The sequence below is a fragment of the Lampetra fluviatilis genome, chromosome 58, assembly GCF_964198595.1.
Source record: "Lampetra fluviatilis chromosome 58, kcLamFluv1.1, whole genome shotgun sequence".
Lineage (NCBI taxonomy): Eukaryota > Metazoa > Chordata > Hyperoartia > Petromyzontiformes > Petromyzontidae > Lampetra > Lampetra fluviatilis.
The window spans coordinates 4,596,273-4,619,375 of NC_136332.1; the positions used below are offsets into that span (position 1 = coordinate 4,596,273).

At 53.0% G+C, this 23,103-nt stretch overlaps 1 protein-coding gene across 1 annotated transcript in view; it reads right to left on the minus strand.

Annotated features, from left to right (window-relative positions):
- The window catches only part of LOC144950520 (BAI1-associated protein 3-like), a 100,275-nt gene that overhangs the window by 27,747 nt on the left and 49,425 nt on the right, over window positions 1-23,103 (minus strand). The window contains exons 9-17 of the mRNA XM_078880658.1: window positions 22,961-23,078; window positions 15,876-15,968; window positions 14,763-14,860; window positions 12,883-13,000; window positions 8,255-8,379; window positions 5,521-5,611; window positions 4,389-4,433; window positions 2,845-2,942; window positions 468-519 (exon numbers count right to left, since the gene is read on the minus strand). Of these exons, the coding sequence (XP_078736784.1) occupies window positions 468-519; window positions 2,845-2,942; window positions 4,389-4,433; window positions 5,521-5,611; window positions 8,255-8,379; window positions 12,883-13,000; window positions 14,763-14,860; window positions 15,876-15,968; window positions 22,961-23,078 (838 nt within the window). The remainder of the gene's footprint in view (window positions 1-467; window positions 520-2,844; window positions 2,943-4,388; window positions 4,434-5,520; window positions 5,612-8,254; window positions 8,380-12,882; window positions 13,001-14,762; window positions 14,861-15,875; window positions 15,969-22,960; window positions 23,079-23,103) is intronic.

Genomic DNA, 23,103 nt, shown 5'->3' on the forward strand with positions numbered 1-23,103 from the left:
TCACATAGAGACCCATAGACTCGCATAGAGACCCGTAGACTCCCATAGAGACCCACAGACTCACATAGAGACCCATAGACTCATACAGAGACCCATAGACTCATACAGAGACCCATAGACTATCACATAGACCCACAGACTCACACAGAGACCCACAGACTCACACAGGGGTGGGGGGGCAAGGGTGGGGGGGGCGGGGGGGCAGGGGTGGGGGGGGGGCGGGGGGGCAGGGGCGGGGGGACAAGGGTGGGGGGGGGCGGGGGGGCAGGGGTGGGGGGACAAGGGTGGGGGGGGTGGGGGGACAAGGGTGGGGGGGGGGCGGGGGGGCAGGGGTGGGGGGACAAGGGTGGGGGGGCGGGGGGGGCAGGGGCGGGGGGGCAGGGGTGGGGGGACAAGGGTGGGGGGGGGGCGGGGGGGCAGGGGTGGGGGGACAAGGGTGGGGGGGGGGTGGGGGGGGGGTCACTCACCAGGTCACTGGCTTGCTGGTGCATGATGAGAGCCAGCGGTACATCGCACGTGCTACAAGAGACAAAGATCCCCCGTGTAGCCTTAACAGACTGTAGGGGCAAGTGCTGTTAGCGAGCAGCGCCTATGGAGGCCGGCACGGAAACACCGAGGGGGGTGGGGTGGCCAGCACCACGCCCGGCCGCCTTTGTCTCCCCAGCAGCCGGCGATGTTTTCTAGACACCGCACCGGGTACTCATTCGCAGGCTGAGTCGACCTAGGGGAGGCCCGGGACTGGTTCAGATAATCGTGGCCGGTGGTCGTAGAGCGGCGCGCTAACCGCTGCGCCACCGCTCCCCAACACTGCCGCACGGGAGAGGTCACGGAGTGTGACGTGGACGAGGTCAGAGGTCAGAGGTTCAGTGGCGCAGCTGAGAGCCTGGGTTCGGATCTGCCGCTGTGTCTGGCTGTGGTTGAAAGCGGTTTCTCAAGAGAGGGCGTCAGCCCGGTCGACCGTCACTCACACAGAGACCCATAGACTTGCATAGAGACCCATAGACTTGCATAGAGAACCATAGACTTGCATAGAGACCCATAGACTTGCATAGAGACCCATAGACTTGCATAGAGAACCATAGACTTGCATAGAGACCCATAGACTTGCATAGAGACCCATAGACTTGCATAGAGAACCATAGACTCACACAGAGGACCATAGACTTGTATAGAGAACCATAGACTTGCATAGAGAACCATAGACTTGCATAGAGACCCATAGACTTGCATAGAGACCCATAGACTTGCATAGAGAACCATAGACTCACACAGAGGACCATAGACTCACACAGAGACCCATAGACTAGCACAGAGACCGATACTCACACAGAGACCCGTAGACTCACATAGAGACCCATAGACTTGCATAGAGAACCATAGACTTGCATAGAAAAGCGTGGACTCACATGGAGACCAATACTCACAGAGAGACCCACAGACTCGCATAGAGACCCATAGACTTAAATAGAGACCCATATTGTCACATGGAAAGCCATAGACTCACATAGAGACCCATAGACTCACATAGAGACCCATACTCACAGAGAGACCCACAGACTCATGTAGATACCCATAGAGTTACATGGAAACCCATAGACTCACATAGAGACCCATAGACTCACATAGAGACCCATACTCACATTGAGACCCACAGACTCACGTAGAGACCATTACACCCGAAGACTTACAAAGACTGAGTTGTGATTAAACCGCGTTCTCAAGTGTAGCTAGTGTATGGTGTCATCAGTTAATGCACAAAAAACCCATCACAATCATGTTGGTTCTTCATTCTGGTCTCTGTGTGAGTCTGTGGGTCTCTGTGTGAGTCTGTGGGTCTCTGTGTGAGGAGTCTGTGGGTCTCTGTGTGAGGAGTCTGTGGGTCTCTGTGTGAGGAGTCTGTGGGTCTCTATGTGAGTCTGTGAGTCTCTGTGTGAGTCTGTGGGTTACTGTGTGAGAAGTCTGTGGGCCTCTGTGTGGTGAGTCTGTGGGTCTCTGTGTGAGGAGTCTGTGGGTCTCTATGTGAGTCTGTGGGTCTCTGTGTGGGGAGTCTGTGGGTCTCTATGTGAGTCTGTGGGTCTCTGTGTGAGTCTGTGGGTCTCTATGTGAGTCTGTGGGTCTCTATGTGAGTCTGTGGGTCTCTATGTGAGTCTGTGGGTCTCTGTGTGAGGAGTCTATGGGTCTCTATGTGAGTCTGTGGGCCTCTATGTGAGTCTGTGGGTCTCTGTGTGAGGAGTCTGTGGGTCTCTGTGTGAGGAGTCTGTGAGTCTCTGTGTGGGAGTCTGTGGGTCTCTGTGTGAGGAGTCTGTGGGTCTCTGTGTGAGTCTGTGGGTCTCTGTGTGAGGAGTAAGTGGGTCTCTGTGTTGTGAGTCTATGGGCCTCTGTGTGAGTCTGTGAGTCTCTGTGTGCGTCTGTGGGTCTCTGTGTGAGGAGTCTATGGGTCTCTATGTGAGTCTGTGGGCCTCTATGCGAGTCTGTGGGTCTCTGTGTGAGGAGTCTGTGGGTCTCTGTGTGAGGAGTCTGTGAGTCTCTGTGTGGGGAGTCTGTGGGTCTCTGTGTGAGGAGTCTGTGGGTCTCTGTGTGAGTCTGTGGGTCTCTGTGTGAGGAGTAAGTGGGTCTCTGTGTGGTGAGTCTATGGGCCTCTGTGTGAGTCTGTGAGTCTCTGTGTGAGTCTGTGGGTCTCTGTGTGAGGAGTCTGTGGGCCTCTGTGTGAGTCTGTGGGCCTCTGTGTGAGTCTGTGGGCCTCTGTGTGACGAGTCTGTGGGTCTCTATGTGAGTCCGTGAGTCTCTGTGTGAGAAGTCTGTGTACTGTGGCGTATCCGGTGAGAGGGACGGGGCAGGCCGTACCTGGCAAACACCTCGCTGTACTTCTCGCAGAGCGAGCGGACTGCACCCACCACCTCCTTCGCCAGGGTTAGCATCCGTACCAGGTCCTCCGCCACATTCTTTTGTAAAAAAATGAATAAAAAATACATGTTTAAAAAATCGCGAGCGTCATTCGCAGATCGCTTGTGGTGTCGCATGCGTGTGCGTGCGCGTGTGTGTACATAGGTGCTCGCCAACAGCACTTGCCCCTACAGTCTGTTAAGGCTATACGGGGGATCTTTGTCTTTGTTTGTGCGTGCGGGGAGCGGTGGCGCCGCGCTACGAACCCGGCGAGCCGAGTTCGATTCCCGCTCACGGCCAAGACCAGCGACGATTATCTGAACCGGTTCTGGGCCTCCCCTAGGTCTACCCAGCCTCAAATGAGTACCCGGTGCGGTGTGTAGTAAACATCGCCACTGGGGGAGACAAAGGCGGCCGGGCGTGGTGCTGGCCACCCACCCCCCTCGTGTGCCGTGCCGGCCTTCACAGGTGCTGCTCACTAACAGCACTTGCCCCAACAAGTGTGGCAAGGCTACACGGGGGACCTTTGTGTGATACATGTACGGTAAGTCGCGAGAGAGCGGAGGCGCAGCGGTTAGCGCACCGCCCTTTGACCCCGGCTACGACCCCCCACAGACTCACACTGGACCCATAGACTCACGCTAAACCCATAGACTCACTCCGGACCCATAGACTCACTCTGGACCCATAGACTCACTCTGGACCCATAGACTAACACCGTACCCATAGACTAACACTGTACCCATAGACTCACTCTAGACCCATAGACTCACTCTGTACCCATAGACTCACACCGGACCCATAGACTAACACTGTACCCATAGACTCACACTAAACCCATAGACTCACTCTGTACCCATAGACTAACACCGTACCCATAGACTAACACTGTACCCATAGACTCACTCTAGACCCATAGACTCACTCTGTACCCATAGACTAACACTGTACCCATAGACTCACTCTAGACCCATAGACTCACTCTGTACCCATAGACTCACACTGTACGATAATAAGAACTGGCTTAGGGTCCTATCCCTAGGTCGACTCAGCCTTAAATGAGTGCCTGGCGCGGTGTGTTTCAAAACGCTTGTGCTGGGGGTGGGAAGACAAAGACGGGTGGTGCGCCGTGTTGTGTTTTGGAGACCTAACATATAATAAACACACTAAGAAAATCAATAACTGTTTAATCAAAGTTAATCGTTTTATCCTGATTGATACAACTCTGGATAACGAAGCTAAGCCTAATTATCATAACCGCACACATTAACATAATTGCAAGCATGCGCATGAATTAATACGATTATATCAGTGATTATCATAATGTATGCATATAATTATAAACATTAGCATAATTCATGTGATTTAAGCATTTTTTACAATTTTATAAAAAAAAAAATTTTTTATCAAAATTTCATAATCCGACATATACAACAGCCGTCGTGTGCACTTTCCCCAGCGGCCCGTGTAGGCTACACGGGTGGGCTTTGCCACTGCACCGTTACCTGCATGCTCTGCTTCAAGTTCAGGTAACGGTCTTCAATCCCTCTCTGGAACGGAATGTAGCGGCGCGTCGTCAGAATCGAAGTGGGAACTATTTCATTTTACGTCGGAGGAAATCTGATGAGCTACGAAGCTCTATTTAAAGCTTTCGTGACTGCAGGGATTCATGTCCTTGGTTCTTTCGGTAAAGTCACGTAGAAGGGAAATAATAAAATAATAAAAATAAAACATAATAAAATAGAATTTAAAGCTTTCGTGACTGCAGGGATTCATCTTCTTGGTTCTTTCGGTAAAGTCACGTAGAAGGGAAGTAATAAAATAATAAAAATAAAACATAATAAAATAGAATTTAAAGCTTTCGTGACTGCAGGGATTCATCTTCTTGGTTCTTTCGGTAAAGTCACGTAGAAGGGAAGTAATAAAATAATAAAAATAAAACATAATAAAATAGAATTTAAAGCTTTCGTGACTGCAGGGATTCATCTTCTTGGTTCTTTCGGTAAAGTCACGTAGAAGGGAAGTAATAAAATAATAAAAATAAAACATAATAAAATAGAATTTAAAGCTTTCGTGACTGCAGGGATTCATCTTCTTGGTTCTTTCGGTAAAGTCACGTAGAAGGGAAATAATAAAATAATAAAAATAAAACATAATAAAATAGAATGTAAAGCTTTCGTGACTGCAGGGATTCATCTTCTTGGTTCTTTCGGTAAAGTCACGTAGAAGGGAAATAATAAAATAATAAAAATAAAACATAATAAAATATAATTCTCACGACGTGATGCCAAGCATGGTGGTGCTCATTCAGACGCTGTCTTTCCGACAGACCTGTTCTTCACCTGAAGACGGCTGCTTGCGTTGTGGCCGAAAAGTCGTGAGAATTATTTTATTATGTAGTATTTTTATTATTTTATTATTTTAAAACATAATAAAATATTATTTCATTCTGTTTTATTTTTATTATTTCATCATTTCCCTTCTACGTGACTTTACCGAAAGAAACCGAGAAGATGAATCCCTGCAGTCACGAAAGAAGCTTTCAATCGAAATTCAAAATAAATCAGTTGACAATAGTTGAACACTTGACGTGGTGGTGCCGGGTTGTGGTGCACGCTCTCCCGCCCCCCATCTCACCTTCAACGCGGCGGTGATGGCTGCACGCGCATCGCTGCAGGGAAGGTTCTGGGGTTGGCAGACGCGCGACTTGTAGACGAAGCAGACGCACCTGTCGGGAGGGAGTCGGCAGCGATGCCATCAAGAGACCTCACTGGTTTACCGTAGACCCATAGACTCACTCCACACCCATAGATGAACTCTAGACCCATAGATTAACTCTGGACCCATAGACTCACACTAGACCCATAGACTCACACTAGACCCATAGACTCACACTGTACCCGTAGACTCACTCCAGATCCATAGACTCACAGTGGACCCATAGACTCACTCCGGACCCATAGACTCACTCCAGACCTATAGACTCACACTGGACCCATAGACTCACTCCGGACCCATAGACTCACACTAGACCCATAGACTCACACTGGACCCATAGACTCACTCTAGACCCATAGACTCACTCTAGACCTATAGACTCACTCCGGACCCATAGACTCACACTAGACCCATAGACTCACACTGGACCCATAGACTCACACTGGACCCATAGACTCACACTGGACCCATAGACTCACACTAGACCCATAGACTCACTCTAGACCCATAAACTCACACTGGACCCATAGATGAACTCTAGACCCATAGACTCACTCCAGACCCATAGACTCACACTGAACCCATAGACTCACTCCAGATCCATAGACTCACAGTGGACCCATAGACTCACTCTAGACCTATAGACTCACTCCGGACCCATAAACTCACTCCAGACCTATAGACTCACACTGGACCCATAAACTCACTCTAGACCCATAGACTCACACAGACCCATAGACTCACTCCGGACCCATAGACTAACACTGTACCCATAGACTAACACTGTACCCATAGACTCACACTGGAGCCATAGACTCACTCCAGACCCATAGACTCACACTGGACCCATAGACTCACTCTAGACCTATAGACTCACTCCAGACCCATAGACTCACACTGGACCCATAGACTCACTCCAGACCCATAGACTCACTCTAGACCCATAAACTCACTCTAGACCCATAAACTCACTCTAGACCCATAAACTCACACTGGACCCATAGATGAACTCTAGACCCATAGACTCACTCTAGACCCATAAACTCACTCTAGACCCATAAACTCACTCTAGACCCATAAACTCACACTGGACCCATAGACTCACTCTAGACCCATAAACTCACTCTAGACCCATAAACTCACTCTAGACCCATAAACTCACACTGGACCCATAGATGAACTCCAGACCCATAAACTCACTCTAGACCCATAAACTCACTCTAGACCCATAAACTCACTCTAGACCCATAAACTCACACTGGACCCATAGATGAACTCTAGACCCATAGACTCACTCCAGACCCATAGACTCACTCCAGACCCATAGACTCACTCTAGACCCATAGACTCACTCTAGACCCATAAACTCACACTGGACCCATAGATGAACTCTAGACCCATAGACTCACTCCAGACCCATAGACTCACACTGGACCCATAGATGAACTCTAGACCCATAGACTCACTCCAGACCCATAGACTCACACTGGACCCATAGACTCACACAGACCCATAGACTCACTCCGGACCCATAGACTAACACTGTACCCATAGACTAACACTGTACCCATAGACTCACACTGGACCCATAGACTCACACTGGACCCATAGACTCACACTGGACCCATAGACTCACACAGACCCATAGACTCACTCCGGACCCATAGACTAACACTGTACCCATAGACTAACACTGTACCCATAGACTCACACTGGACCCATAGACTAACACTGTACCCATAGACTCACACTGGACCCATAGACTCACACTGGACCCATAGACTCACACTGGACCCATAGACTCACACTGGACCCATAGACTCACACTGGACCCATAGACTCACACTGGACCCATAGACTCACACTGGACCCATAGACTCACACTGGACCCATAGACTCACACTGGACCCATAGACTCACACTGGACCCATAGACTGTTACTAACTTAACAACAAATATTCTTATTCTTGGTTCTTTCGGTAAAGTCACGTAGAAGGGAGATAACAAAATAATAGAAATATAAAACAACAAAATATATTTATTTATATTATTTTATTATTTCCCTTCTACGTGACTTCATCGAAAGAACCAAGCATATGAATCCCTGCAGTCACGAAAGCTTTAAAACAGGTCCCTGCGGGGTGGGCTGGTAGGAACGAACACATGAATGGCTATAATAAAATGAAATGGCGAGGGTACGATACGAAGGGAGAGTTTGAGGCCTAGTTCTAGGCTTTAGGCCTAGCTGTAGGCTTTAGGCCGCTGGGAGTTAATTTTTAATTTAAATGTTTTAATTAAAAGCTATCTCAGGGAATTATAAGGGAATGCTACACTTGTTTAGCCAGGAAAGCGTCACTGAGTCTAAAGGTTTTTGTAGGGTCCTGCCAAGTGTTTGCAGTAGGGGGCGATGCTGCTACACCTAATCGGACATCGGACGGACGCACGGACGATATAATCTATTGTAGGCTGGTTCACTTCGTTCCTACCTGTATCAAAACAAATATCCTGCCTGTTTAGAAACCTCCCCCTTCTCGCCGTTGCGATAGTGGATGAGTCCTACACATCACTGTGGGTGTGGATCAGTCCACTGTGGCAAAAGCCGGTGGAGTGGGGGTGGGGGGTAGGGGGCATTATCAGCAAGGTGAAATCTTACCTGAGCAGGTAAGTGAGCCGATCAATGGACGAGGGGTTTTCGGCAGGGAAACTGGAGTGGAGATCTTCCAGCATCCGCAGGCTCTGCCCCACAAAGTGTTGAACGCTGTCGAGCAACTCGACGGCCTGCAGATGGCATCCCAACAACACCGTCAATGAACAACGGGTTCGTGAACGGCCGGGTCGGAGGTCCGGCTTAAGGGGCCGTCCATAAATGACGTCACGGAAATTTTGGACGATTTTTGACCCCCCCCCTCGCCAAATATGACGTCACAAAGCTCTGCCCCCCCCCCCTCAAAGAAAAATATGAAACATGCTTCAAATCGCTTTAAACTATTGTCATTGTAGTGCGTATTTAATGTGGCGCTGCACTCTGATGTTGTAGGAGAAAACATTTATTAAAAAGTCTATTTAATTAAGTAGAACGTGAGTGAGTGGGTGAGTGGGTGAGTGAGTGGGTGAGTGAGTGAGTGGGTGGGCAAGTGAGTGAGTTGGTGAGTGAGTGGGGAAGTGGGTGGGTGAGTGAGTGAGTGGGTGAGTAAGTGAGTGAGTGAGTGGATGAGTAAGTGAGTGAGTGGGTGAGTGAGTAGGTCAGTACGTGAATGGGTGGGTGAGTAAGTGGGTGAGTGAGTGAGTGAGTGGGTGAGTGAGTGGGTGGGTGGGTGGGTGGGTGAGTGGGTGAGTGAGTGAGTGGGTGAGTGAGTGGGTGGGCGAGTGGATGAGTGAGTGGGTGGGTGGGTGAGTGAGTGGATGAGTGAGTGGATGAGTGAGTGAGTGAGTGGGTGAGTGGGTGGGTGAGTGAGTGAGTGGGTGGGTGGGTGGGTGAGTGAGTGGGTGGGTGGGTGAGTGGGTGGGTGAATGAGTGAGTGGGTGGGTGAGTGAGTGGGTGGGTGAGTGAGTGGGTGGGTGGGTGGGCGAGTGGGTGAGTAGGTCAGTGCGTGAATGGGTGGGTGAGTGAGTGAGTGGATGAGTGAGTGGGTGAGTGAGTGGGTGGGTGAGTAAGTGAGTGGGTCAGTGCATGAATGGGTGGGTGGGTGGGTGAGTGAGTGGATGAGTGAGTGAGTGATTGGGTGAGTAAGTGAGTGGGTCAGTGCATGAATGGGTGGGTGGGTGGGTGAGTGAGTGGATGAGTGAGTGAGTGGGTGAGTGAGTGAGTGGGTGAGTAGGTGAGAGAGTGAGTGCGTGAGTGAGTGGGTTGAGTGATATTATTTCCACCTTTTCCACCGTAAAGTCTAACATCAGAATCTTTACTCATCCTGGACAAATCCGTTGAGCTCTCAAAGCTCTTTCTCACAAACGTCCAGTAGAGGTCACGGGGTCATCAGAAGTTGACAACAACAACAAAAACAACAACAACAACAACAAACAAGAACACGAGCGCACAGTATAGGAGAGTTAAATCAACGCCATCCCGACACAGCTCGGCACAGCAGCGGGCCGGGAGATCTCGGTCCCAAGTCACCTCCTGGCACTCAGCGGACAACAAACTCCACCTACCCCCCCCCCCAGCTCCCCGTGACCCCTGGGACTGCCTGCGTGAAGGTGGGCAACCCCCCTACACAAGACAAAGATTCAGCCCCCCCAGGTAGCCCACGGGGTGCTGTCGGGGCAAGTGCCGTTGGCGATCCTGTAATGGCCACGGTGAGAGGGAACCGTGGTGGTGATGGAGAGCTTCGTGATCGCTACTGTACCCCCCCCCACCCACCCCCACCACCCACCACCCACCACTACCACCACCCACCCACCACTGCCACCCACCAATACTCACCACTACCACCCACCAATACTCACCACACACCACCACTATCCACCACCACCACTACCCACCACTACCCACCACTACCACCACCCACTCACCACTGCCACCCACCAATACTCACCACACACCACTACTACCCACCACCCACCACCACGACCCACCACTACTGCCACTACCACCACTACTCACCACCACCACTATCCAACACCCACCACCACTACCCACCACCACCAACCACCACCCACCACCGCCACCCACCACCACCTACCACCACCACCCACCCACCACTGCCACCCACCACTGCCACCCACCAATACTCACCACCCACCACCACTCCCCACCACTCCCCACCACCACCACTACCCACCACCACCCACTACCACGACCCACCACCACCACCCACCACCACCACTATCCATCACCCACCACCACTACCCACCACCACCCACCACCACCCACCACCACCGCCACCCACCACTACCACCCACCCCCACCCACCACCACCACCCCCACCCCCACCCACCACCACCACCCACCACCCACCACCCCCACCCACCACCACCCACCACCACCCCCCACCACCACCCACCACCCCCCACCACCACCCACCACCACCCCCCACCACCACCCACCACCCCCCACCACCACCCACCACCCACCACCACACACCACCACCCACCATCCACCACCCCCCACCCCCCCCACCCACCACTACCGCCACCACCCACCCCCACCCACCCCCACCCACCACCACCCACCACCACCCACCACCACCCACCACCACCACCACCCTCCCCCACCCACCACCAACCTCCCCCACCCACCACCACCACCCCCACCCACCCCCACCCACCACCACCACCCACCACCCCCACCCACCCCCACCCACCACCACCACCCACCCCCACCCACCACCCCCACCCACCCCCACCCACCCCCACCACCCACCCCCACCCACCACCCCCACCCACCACCCCGTGGAATTTCCTGCACCACTTCCTGTCTCGGCCACCGTGGTGGCTTGCGATTAGTGGGGGGGGGGGTGGGGGGGGTGCGGTGTGGATGGGGAGTGGGGAGCGGTGGTGGAGTGGAGGGGGTAAGAGAGAGATGACTGTCTGCGCACGCCATCAGAAGCATTCATTCGAGTCCGCAAGGAGGAATCCGATGAGCCATGAAGCTCTTTGTGCAGACAATGCCCAGTGGAGGGGGTCACGGGGTCAGTAAGATGCCCGCGCTGGCGTGCACACGCGAGTTCCACGTGTCTCCGTCTCTGTCTCCTCGACGATTCACGCGAGCCTCGTGGTGCACCTAGCCTGGCACGAGCCGAGCGGCGGTGCAGTGGTTAGGGAGGGATGTGGTGGAATGTATCTGTTTGGCTAACCGAGCTGTTCCTGTAAGTATCGAATTTAACGATTTAAAAACAAAAAGAAAAAATCTGCTAGGTTCTTTCGGTAAAGTCACGTAGAAGGGAAGTAATAAAATAATAAAAATGAAACATAATACAATCATTCTCACGACGTTTCGGCCACAACGCAAGCAGCCGTCCTCAGGTGAAGAATGAAATACCTGAGGACGGCTGCTTGCGTTGTGGCCGAAACGTCGTGAGAATAATTTTATTATGTTTTATTTTTATTATTTTATTACTTCCCTTCTACGTGACTTTACCGAAAGAACCAAGAAGATGAATCCCTGCAGTCACGAAAGCTTTAAATCGAAAAACTAAAAATATTTGTGCTTGTTTATTTTGCTTTTTTTGTTGTTGTTCTTTTTCAGAAGCGAACCCGCCCCGTCGAAAATGACGGCCCAACGAAGTGGCTTACAGTGTGGAAATTCATCGCTGAAAAATACTCTGAACACACGTTGCTAAATGTGGAGATAAATTCGGAGGACCAGGAGAAAAATCCACGTGAACACGGGGAGAACATTCAAGCTCCAAATGTACAGGCGTCAGGGTCGGGATCGAACCCACGGCCTCCTGTACACCAGGAGAGGTAGTTAACATCTCCTAGCCAGCGTAGGGCCCACAAATTAAGATGGGACTGCCACCCACCCGCTCACTCAACCACCCACTCACTCAGTGACCCACAAACCCACTCACCCACCCACTCACCCACCCACTCAGTGACCCACAAACCCACTAACCCACCCACTCACCCACCCACCCACCCACTCACCCACTCACTCACTCACTCACCCACCAACCCACCCACCCACCAACCAACCCGCTCAATCACTCGCCTGCCCACCCTCCCACTCACTCACTCACCCACCCACTCACTCACCCACCCAACCACTAACCTACCCACCCACCCAGCCACTCACCCACCCACCCACCAACTCCTCTACCCACCCACTCACTCAACCACCCACTCACCCACCCACCCACTCAGTGACCCACAAACTCACTCACCCACTCACCCACCCACCCACTCACTCACTCACCCAGCAACCCACTCACCCACCCAACCACTGACCTACCCACCCACCCACTCACCCACCCACCCACCCACCAACTCCCCTATCCACCCACCCGCTCACCCACCCACCCACTCCCTCACCCACCCACCCACCAACTCCCCTACCCACCCACTCACTCAACCACCCACTCACCCACCCACCCACTCAGTGACCCACAAACTCACTCACCCACTCACCAACTCCCCTACCCACCCGCTCACCCACCCACCCACTCACCCACCCACCAACTCCTCTACCCACCCACTCACCCACCCACCCACCCACCAACTCCCCTACCCACCCGCTCACCCACCCGTTCACCCATCCACCCACTCACCCACCCACCCACCAACTCCTCTACCCACCCACTCACCCACCCACCCACCCTCCCGCTCACCCACCCACCCACTCACACGCTCGTAGGCTTTCTGTGCGTCCCAGTCCTTCTCCATGTCGAGCAGAGCGGCTTCCAGGATGCGGAACTCCACGCGTCTCCCGCAGCCGTGCATCCTTGCGTACTTCAGCCACACGCTGGCGGTGACATCGCAAGACACATCACTCACCTGTGCCCCCATCACCCCGCGGAGAGATCCCAAGGCCTCCTGTACACCAGGCGAGGTAGTCAACATTTGCTAGCCAACGTGGCGCTCACAAATTAAGACGGGACGGCCACCCACCCACTCACTCAACCAGCCACCCACTCACGCACCCACTCACCCACCCACTCACTCACTCACCCACTCACTCACTCACCCACCCACCCACCCACTCACTCAATCAGCCACCCACTCACCCACCCACTCACCCACTCACTCACTCACCCACCCACCCACTCACTCAATCAGCCACCCACTCACCCACCCACCAACCGACTCACCCACCGACTCACTCACTCACCCACCCACTCACCCACCCACTTACTCACACACACCCACCCACCCACTCACCCACCCACTCACCCACCCACTCACCCACTCACCCACTCACCCACCCACCCACCCACTCACCCACCGACTCACTCACTCACCCACCCACTCACCCACCCACTCACCCACTCACCCACCCACTCACCCGTCCACCCACTCACCCACTCACCCACTCATCCACCCACCCACCCACCCATCCACTCGCCCACTCACTCACTCACTCACCCACTCAACCGCCCACCCACTCACCCACCCACTCACCTATTCACCCACCCACCCACCCACTCACCCACCCACCCACTCACTCAAAAACTAACTAAACTATTTTTATTTTACCATCTAAGCCCCACTGAGCTATGTTGTAGCTCTTTATCAGAAGCGACCTGGCCATCACAAATGATCATCATCATCATCTCCACGTGGACATTCATAGCTGGAGCCAAATAAGTCTAAACGCGTGACGTTGATTCTAAATGTGGAGGGGAAAACCGGAGGACACGCAAACTCCAATTATACAACAGCAGGCGTCAGGATTAGGCTCGAACCCACGACTTCCTGTATACCAGGCGAGGTAGTTAACATCTCCTAGCCACCGTGATGATGATGAGAGAGATAGACACGCAAACTCCAATTATACAACAGCAGGCGTCAGGATTAGGCTCGAACCCACGACTTCCTGTAGACCAGGCGAGGCAGTTAACATCTCCTATCCACCGTGAAGATGATGAGAGAGAGACGCAAACTCCAAATATACAGCAGCAGGCGTCAGGGTCAGGATCGAACCCACGACCTCCTGTGTACCAGGCGAGGTAGTTAACATCTCCTAGACACCGTGATGATGATGAGAGAGAGAGACACGCAAACTCCAGATATACAGCAGCAGGCGTCAGGATTAGGCTCGAACCCACGACTTCCTGTAGACCAGGCGAGGCAGTTAACATCTCCTATCCACCGTGAAGATGATGAGAGAGAGACGCAAACTCCAAATATACAGCAGCAGGCGTCAGGGTCAGGATCGAACCCACGACCTCCTGTATACCAGGCGAGGTAGTTAACATCTCCTAGCCACCATGATGATGATGAGAGAGAGACACGCAAACTCCAATTATACAGCAGCAGGCGTCAGGGTTATGCTCGAACCCACGACTTCCTGTATACCAGGCGAGGCAGTTAACATCTCCTAGCCACCGTCGTGCCCCTAAACATCATCGCTGGGGAGACAAAGGCGGCCGGGACGTGGTGCTGACCACCCAGGCCCCCTCGTGCGCCGTGCCGGCCTTCATCGGTGGTGCTGCTACTCGTTAACAGCACTTGCCCCAACAGCTTGGTAAAGGCTACACGGGGGATCTTTGTCTTTGTGAGCTCACGTGATGCTCTGCTGGAAGGGAGAAACGTCGCTCTGAGAGGTGTAGAGCGATAGGAGCCGCATCGCGTCTGTGGACAGCCCCGACAGCCAACCCCCAGCCTGCAGAGCACACGCACACACAGCACACATCATATACAGCACACACACAGCACACAAACACACAGCACACACACACACAGCACACACACACACACACAGCACACACACACAGCACACATCATACACACAGCACACACACAGCACACACACAACACAGCACACACAGCATACATCAAACACGGCACACACACACATCCCACACACACGGTACACACATAGCACACATCACGCGCACAGCACACACACAGCATACACCACAGCACACACACACAGCATACATCAAACACGGCGCACACACACACCACAAACACGGCACACACACACCCAGCACACACCACAGCACGCACATCACACACATCAAACACGGCACACACACGCACACTACAAACACGACACACACACACATCACACACGCACAGCACGCACATCACACACACATCACACACACAGCGCACACAGACAGCACACACACAGCACACACACAGCACACACAGAGCATACATCAAACACGGCACACAAACACACAAACACCACACACACACGGTACACACCACAGCACACACAGCACACACACAGCACACACACAGCACACATCAAACACGGCACACAAACACACAAACACCACACACACACGGTACACACCACAGCACACACAGCACACACACAGCACACACACAGCACACATCAAACACGGCACACAAACACACAAACACCACACACACACGGTACACACCACAGCACACACAGCACACGCACAGCACACACCACAGCACACACACACACATCACACACACAGCACCCACACAGACCACGTGAACTCCACCTAGCCCTCGACATCCATCCACCATCCGGTGTGCAGCACGAGGCGAGCACAGAGCCCGAACATCTGAAAGTCGCGACAACATCAGAGGGGGGGGGGGCAGGCAGGGCAGTCGGTGGGGGGCAGGGGGGGGGCAGGGGAGGGGTGGGGGTCACGGCCAGTGTGAGCGTCAGCTATACACGCTGTCACACTCACCACCGTCCTGTGCTCGTACTCGGCAAAGATGCCGAGAAGTTTCTCGAACACGTCCACCTTGGACACCCCGTGGGCGGACAGCTGCGTGTCTCGCTGCGCCGGCGACGCAGACGGAGGGGGGCGGGCGGGAGAGAAGGGATCGGTGGTTTATAGCATGTACACTACACTATACACTACACTGCTGTACACTACACTATACACTACACTGCTGTACACTATACACTACACTACTATATACTACACTATACACTACACTACTAAACACTACAGTACTATACATTACACTATACACTACACTGCTAAACACTACAGTACTATACACTACACTATACACTACACTGCTAAACACTACAGTACTATACACTACACTATACATTACACTATACACTATACACTACACTATACACTACACTATACACTACACTATACACTACACTATACACTACACTACTATACACTACACTATACACTACACTACTATACACTACACTATACACTACACTATACACTACACTACACACTACACTACTATACACTACACTACACACTACACTACTATACACTACACTATACACTACACTATACACTACACTACTATACACTACACTATACACTACACTACTAAACACTACACTATACACTACACTGCTGTACACTACACTATACACTACTACACTATACACTACACTACTATACACTACACTATACACTACACACTACACTATACACTACACTGCTAAACACTACAGTACTATACATTACACTATACACTACACTATACACTACACTGCTGTACACTACGCTATGTTACACTACACTATACACTACACTGCTAAACACTACACTATACACTACACTACTATACACTACACTACACATCACACTATACATCACACTATACACGACACTACTATACACTATACACTACACTATACACTACACTATACACTACGCTACTATACACTACACTACTATATACTACACTATTCACTACACTACTATACACTACACTACTATATACTACACTATACACTACACTACTATACACTACACTATACACTGTACACTACAGCACTAGACACTACACTATACGCTACACTATACACTACACGACCTCCTGCATACCAGGCGAGGTAGTTAACATCTCCTAGCCACCGTGATGATGATGATGAGAGAGAGACACGCAAACTCCAAATATACAGCAGCAGGTGTCAGGATCGAACCCACGACCTCCTGTACTCCAGGCGGGGTAGTTAACATCTCCTAGCCACCGAGGTGCCCATTGCTGCTGCTGAACCCCAATGTTCCAACAACAAGAACGCTGAGGCCAGTCGAACACGGATATCTCCTCCTCGTTCACATCCCCAAAAGGCCCAGGGCATCAAGCGGGCAGCGTCAAACAGCACTCTTATCTGTATATACATATATACACACACACCCCTTAAACAGCCGGGAGAACATTTCACTTAGCCCCGACGGTCAAGTGCTAATGGGACTTGTGCTTCGCCTCCGAGGGCAAACGCGGACAGCGAACGAAGAACCAATTTGCCAACGATTAAGAGGCAATTTAAACCAAATAACAGCCAAACACAGATCCCCCCCCGGGTGACGTCAGCGGATGCCTGATGACCGGCTGTTGAGGTCACGTGCTCACCGCGAATGAACCGCAAAATTCATCTTCTTGGTTCTTTCGGTAAAGTCACGTAAAAGGGAAGTAATAAAATAATAAAAATAAAACATAATAAAAAATAATTCTCACGACGTTTCGGCCACAACGCAAGCAGCCGTCCTCAGGTGGAGAAGAGGACTGTCGAGTAGACAGAGTCTGAATGACATTCAGATTATTATTTTATTATTTCCATTCTACGTGATTTTACCGAAAGAACAAAGAAGATGAATCCCTGCAGTCACGAAAGCTGAGTCTAAATGTCATTCAGACGCTGTCTACTCGACAGACCTGCTCTCCACCTGAGGACGGCTGCTTGCGTTGTGGCCGAAACGTCGTGAGAATTATTTTATTATGTTTTATTTTTATTATTTTATTATTTCCATTCTACGTGACTTCACCGAAAGAACCAAGAAGATGAATCCCTGCAGTCACGAAAGCTTTAAAATTATTTTATTATGTTTTATTTTTATTATTTCCATTCAACGTGACTTCACCGAAAGAACCAAGAAGATGAATCCCTGCAGTCACGAAAGCTTTAAAATTATTTTATTATGTTTTATTTTTATTATTTTTTACTTCCCTTCTACGTGACTTCACCGAAAGAACCAAGAAGATGAATCCCTGCAGTCACGAAAGCTTTAAATCGAAATTTGACCGCAAAATGTTTGACCTTTTTGCCGAGATCTCGTCGAAGGAGCGATTAACGACCATCACGCGATCTCTCCCGGTCATCCTCGCAGTGGCAGCAGCAGCAGCAGCAGCGGCTTTTTGGCTCAGCCGTTGCACAAAGGCGGTCGTCACCGCATCATCATCACGCGGCGTTTTCGTGGCCGTCTGGAACGTTCTTTCCGTCCGATATTAGGAAGCCACCGGAGCTATGCAACTTTTAAATCATCAGCTAGATTGTCGTCAGCTTGTTTTTCCCCCACACTTAGGATTAGCGCAGTTTGCTCCGTACGGTGTGAAAGAAGTTCAACAGACATGTACATTGACTCACACAGAGAACCAAGCACTCACACAGAGTCCCGTAGACTCACACAGAGACCCGTAGACTCACACAGACCCATAGACTCACACAGAGACCCATAGACTCACACAGAGACCCATAGACTCACACAGAGACCCACAGACTCACACAGAGACCCATAGACTCACACAGAGACCCATCGACTCACAAAGAGACCCATAGACTCACACAAAGACCCATAGACTCACACAGAAACCCATAGACTCACTACAGAGACACATAGACTCACACAGAGACCCGTAGACTCACACAGAGACCCATAGACTCACACAGAGACCCATAGACTCACAAAGAGACCCATAGACTTACTACAGAGACACATAGACTCACACAGAGACCCGTAGACTCACACAGAGACCCATAGACTCACTACAGAGACCCATAGACTCACACAGAGACCCCTAGACTCACACAGAGACCCATAGACTCACACAGAGACCCATAGCCTCACACAGAGACCCATAGACTCACACAGAGACCCATAGACTCACTACAGAGACCCATAGACTCACACAGAGACCCATAGACTCACACAGAGACCCATAGACTCACACAGAGACCCGTAGACTCACACAGAGACCCATAAACTCACTACAGAGACCCATAGACTCACACAGAGACACGTAGACTCACACAGAGACCCATAGACTCACACAGAGACCCATAGACTCACACAGAGACCAATAGACTCACACAGAGACCCACAGACTCACACAGAGACCAATAGTCTCACACAGAAACCCATAGACTCACACAGAGACCCATAGACTCACACAGAGACCAATAGACTCACACAGAGACCAATAGACTCACACAGAGACCCATAGACTCAGACAGAGACCCACAGACTCACACAGAGACCAATAGACTCACACAGAGACCCATAGACTCAGACAGAGACCCATAGACTCACACAGAGACCCATAGACTCACACAGAGACCCATAGACTCACACAGAGACCCATAGACTCACACAGAGACCCATAGACTCAGACAGAGACCTATAGCCTCACACAGAGACACATAGTTTGTTGTCCTTCACCCCCCCCCCCCACCTCGTTTGGCTACGTACGGTGTGAAAGAAGTTCAACGTACGTACACCACCAACATCCACCACGCCATATCTCTCGGCAGGACCTGGCAGCTACGGAACAATTACACCACAGATCGAAGAACCTGGAGCCGAAGTCAGTAAAACTTCGCAAAAACAACTACAACAACAATATTCCGTGGGGGGTGCGCGAGTGAAGGCGGGGGGGGGGGGGTATCAGAAAATCTCTTGAAAGAATTTAATCAGAACTGGTGACCAAGAAGCGATTTGTGTGCGAGTGACCTGCAGTGCGGTGGTGGTTAAACACAGTGTGGGTGAGTGGGTACGTGGGTGATTGAATTGGTGGGTAAGTGCGTGGGTGATTGAGTGGATGGGTGAGTAAGTGGGTGGGTGGGTCAGTGGGTGGGTGAGTGAGTGGATGGGTGAGTAAGTGGGTGGGTGAGTGGGTGGGTGGGTGAGTGGGTGAGTGGGTGCGTGGGTGAGTGAGTGAGTGGGTGGGTGAGTGTGTGGGTGGGTGGGTGAGTGGGTGGATGGGTGAGTAAGTGGGTGGGTGAGTGGGTAGGTGGGTGGGTCAGTGGGTGGGTGCGAGAGTGGGTGGGTGAGTGGGTGAGGGTAGGTGAGTGGGTGCGTGGGTGAGTGAGTGGGTGAGTGGGTGGGTGGGTGAGTGGGTGAGTGGGTGGGTGGGTGCGTGAGTGGGTGAGTGCGTGGGTGGGTGAGTGGGTGGGTGGGTGAGTGGGTGAGTGTGTGGGTGGGTGAGTGGGTGAGTGGGTGAGTGGGTGGGTGGGTGAGTGGGTGAGTGGGTGGGTGGGTGGGTGAGTGGATGGGTGGGTGAGTGGGTGAGTGGGTGGGTGAGTGGGTGAGTGGGTGGGTGGGTGAGTAGGTGGGTGAGTGAGTGAGTGAGTGGGTGGGTGAGTGTGTGGGTGGGTGAGTGGGTGGATGGGTGAGTAAGTGGGTGGGTGAGTGGGTAGGTGGGTGGGTCAGTGGGTGGGTGCGAGAGTGGGTGGGTGAGTGGGTGAGGGTAGGTGAGTGGGTGCGTGGGTGAGTGAGTGAGTGGGTGAGTGGGTGGGTGGGTGAGTGGGTGAGTGGGTGGGTGGGTGCGTGAGTGGGTGAGTGCGTGGGTGGGTGAGTGGGTGGGTGGGTGAGTGTGTGGGTGGGTGAGTGGGTGAGTGGGTGGGTGGGTGAGTGGGTGGGTGGGTGGGTGGGTGAGTGGATGGATGGGTGGGTGAGTGAGTGAGTGGGTGAGTGGGTGGGTGAGTGGATGGGTGGGTGAGTGGGTTGGTGAGTGAGTGAGTGGGTGGGTGAGTGTGTGGGTGGGTGAGTGGGTGGATGGGTGAGTAAGTGGGTGGGTGAGTGGGTAGGTGGGTGGGTCAGTGGGTGGGTGCGAGAGTGGGTAGGTGAGGGTAGGTGAGTGGGTGCGTGGGTGAGTGAGTGGGTGAGTGGGTGGGTGGGTGAGTGGGTGAGTGGGTGGGTGGGTGCGTGAGTGGGTGAGTGCGTGGGTGGGTGAGTGGGTGGGTGGGTGAGTGGGTGGGTGGGTGAGTGTGTGGGTGGGTGAGTGGGTGAGTGGGTGGGTGGATGGGTGGGTGAGTGGGTGAGTGGGTGGGTGAGTGGGTGAGTGGGTGGGTGGGTGAGTGGATGGGTGGGTGGGTGGGTGCGAGAGTGTGTAGTGAGTGGGTGAGTAGGTGGGTGGGTGAGTGAGTGAGGGTGGGTGGGTGGGTGAGTGTGGGTGGGTGAGTGAGTGAATGGGTGAGTAAGTGGGTGGGTAAGTGGCTGGGTCAGTGAATGTGTGCGAGAGTGTGTGGGTGAGTGAGTGGGTGAGTGAGAGGGTTAATGGGTGCGTGGGTGCGAGAGTGTGTGGGTGAGTGAGTGGCTGAGTAGGTGGGTGGGTGAGTTTAGTGAGTGAGTGGGCGTGTGGGTTAGCGATTGGGTGAGCGAGTGAGTGAGTGAGTGTGGGTGGGTGAGCGAGTGAGTGAGTGAGTGTGGGTGGGTGGCTGGCTCAGTGGGTGGGTGCGGGAGTGTGTGGGTGAGTGAGTGGGTGGGTGAGTGAGGGGGTGAGTAGGTGAGTAGGTGAGTTTAGTAAGTGAGTGTGCGTGTGGGTTAGCGATTAGGTGAGAGAGCGAGCGAGTGAGTGTGCGTGTGGGTTAGCGATTGGGCGAGCGAGTGAGTGAGTGAGTGTGCGTGTGGGTTAGCGATTGGGCGAGCGAGTGAGTGAGTGAGTGTGCGTGTGGGTTAGCGATTGGGTGAGCGAGTGAGTGAGTGTGCGTGTGGGTTAGCGATTGGGCGAGCGAGTGAGTGAGTGAGTGTGCGTGTGGGTTAGCGATTGGGCGAGCGAGTGAGTGAGTGAGTGTGCGTGTGGGTTAGCGATTGGGTGAGCGAGTGAGTGAGTGTGCGTGTGGGTTAGCGATTGGGCGAGCGAGTGAGTGAGTGTGCGTGTGGGTTAGCGATTGGGAGAGCGAGTGAGTGAGTGAGTGTGCGTGTGGGTTAGCGATTGGGCGAGCGAGCGAGCGAGTGAGTGTGCGTGTGGGTTAGCGATTGGGCGAGCGAGCGAGTGAGTGAGTGGGCGTGTGGGTTAGCGATTGGGCGAGCGAGCGAGTGAGTGAGTGGGCGTGTGGGTTAGCGATTGGGCGAGCGAGTGAGTGAGTGAGTGGGCGTGTGGGTTAGCGATTGGGCGAGCGAGTGAGTGAGTGAGTGGGCGTGTGGGTTAGCGATTGGGCGAGCGAGTGAGTGAGTGAGTGTGCGTGTGGGTTAGCGATTGGGTGAGCGAGCGAGCGAGTGAGTGGGCGTGTGGGTTAGCGATTGGGCGAGCGAGCGAGTGAGTGAGTGTGCGTGTGGGTTAGCGATTGGGCGAGCGAGCGAGCGAGTGAGTGTGCGTGTGGGTTAGCGATTGGGCGAGCGAGCGAGTGAGTGAGTGTTCGTGTGGGTTAGCGATTGGGCGAGCGAGCGAGCGAGTGTGTGTGTGGGTTAGCGAATGGGCGAGCGAGCGAGCGAGCGTGCGTGTGGGTTAGCGATTCGGCGAGCGAGCGAGCGAGTGAGTGTGCGTGTGGGTTAGCGATTGGGCGAGCGAGCGAGCGAGCGAGTGAGTGTGCTGTCGTGGCCTACAGCGTGTTGCCTGGGCGGGTGGTGCGTGCGAGACAAGACGATCGGGATCTGGTAGAAGCCGATTTCCCATAGCGGCCGGAGGAATCAACAATCAGCGGTAGCGTGACTGCGGTTGTAGCTATAGAAGAGCCACGAGGAGGCGACTGACCGCGGCTGGGCAAGCGAGTCAGCGAGTGACCGGAGTGAATGGGCAGCGGGGAGGGGGGGGGTGAGGGGTGAGGGGTCAGGGGGGGGGGCAGTACCCGGCTGGTGATGAAGGACACGGAGACGCTGACCTCTCCGCTCACGAGCGAGCGGTCCGAGCGTGGCTCCAGCTTCAGCCACAACTCCTGCGACTGCAGAGGCAGATCCTGCACGTGGAGACGACACGGTGGGGGGGTGGGTG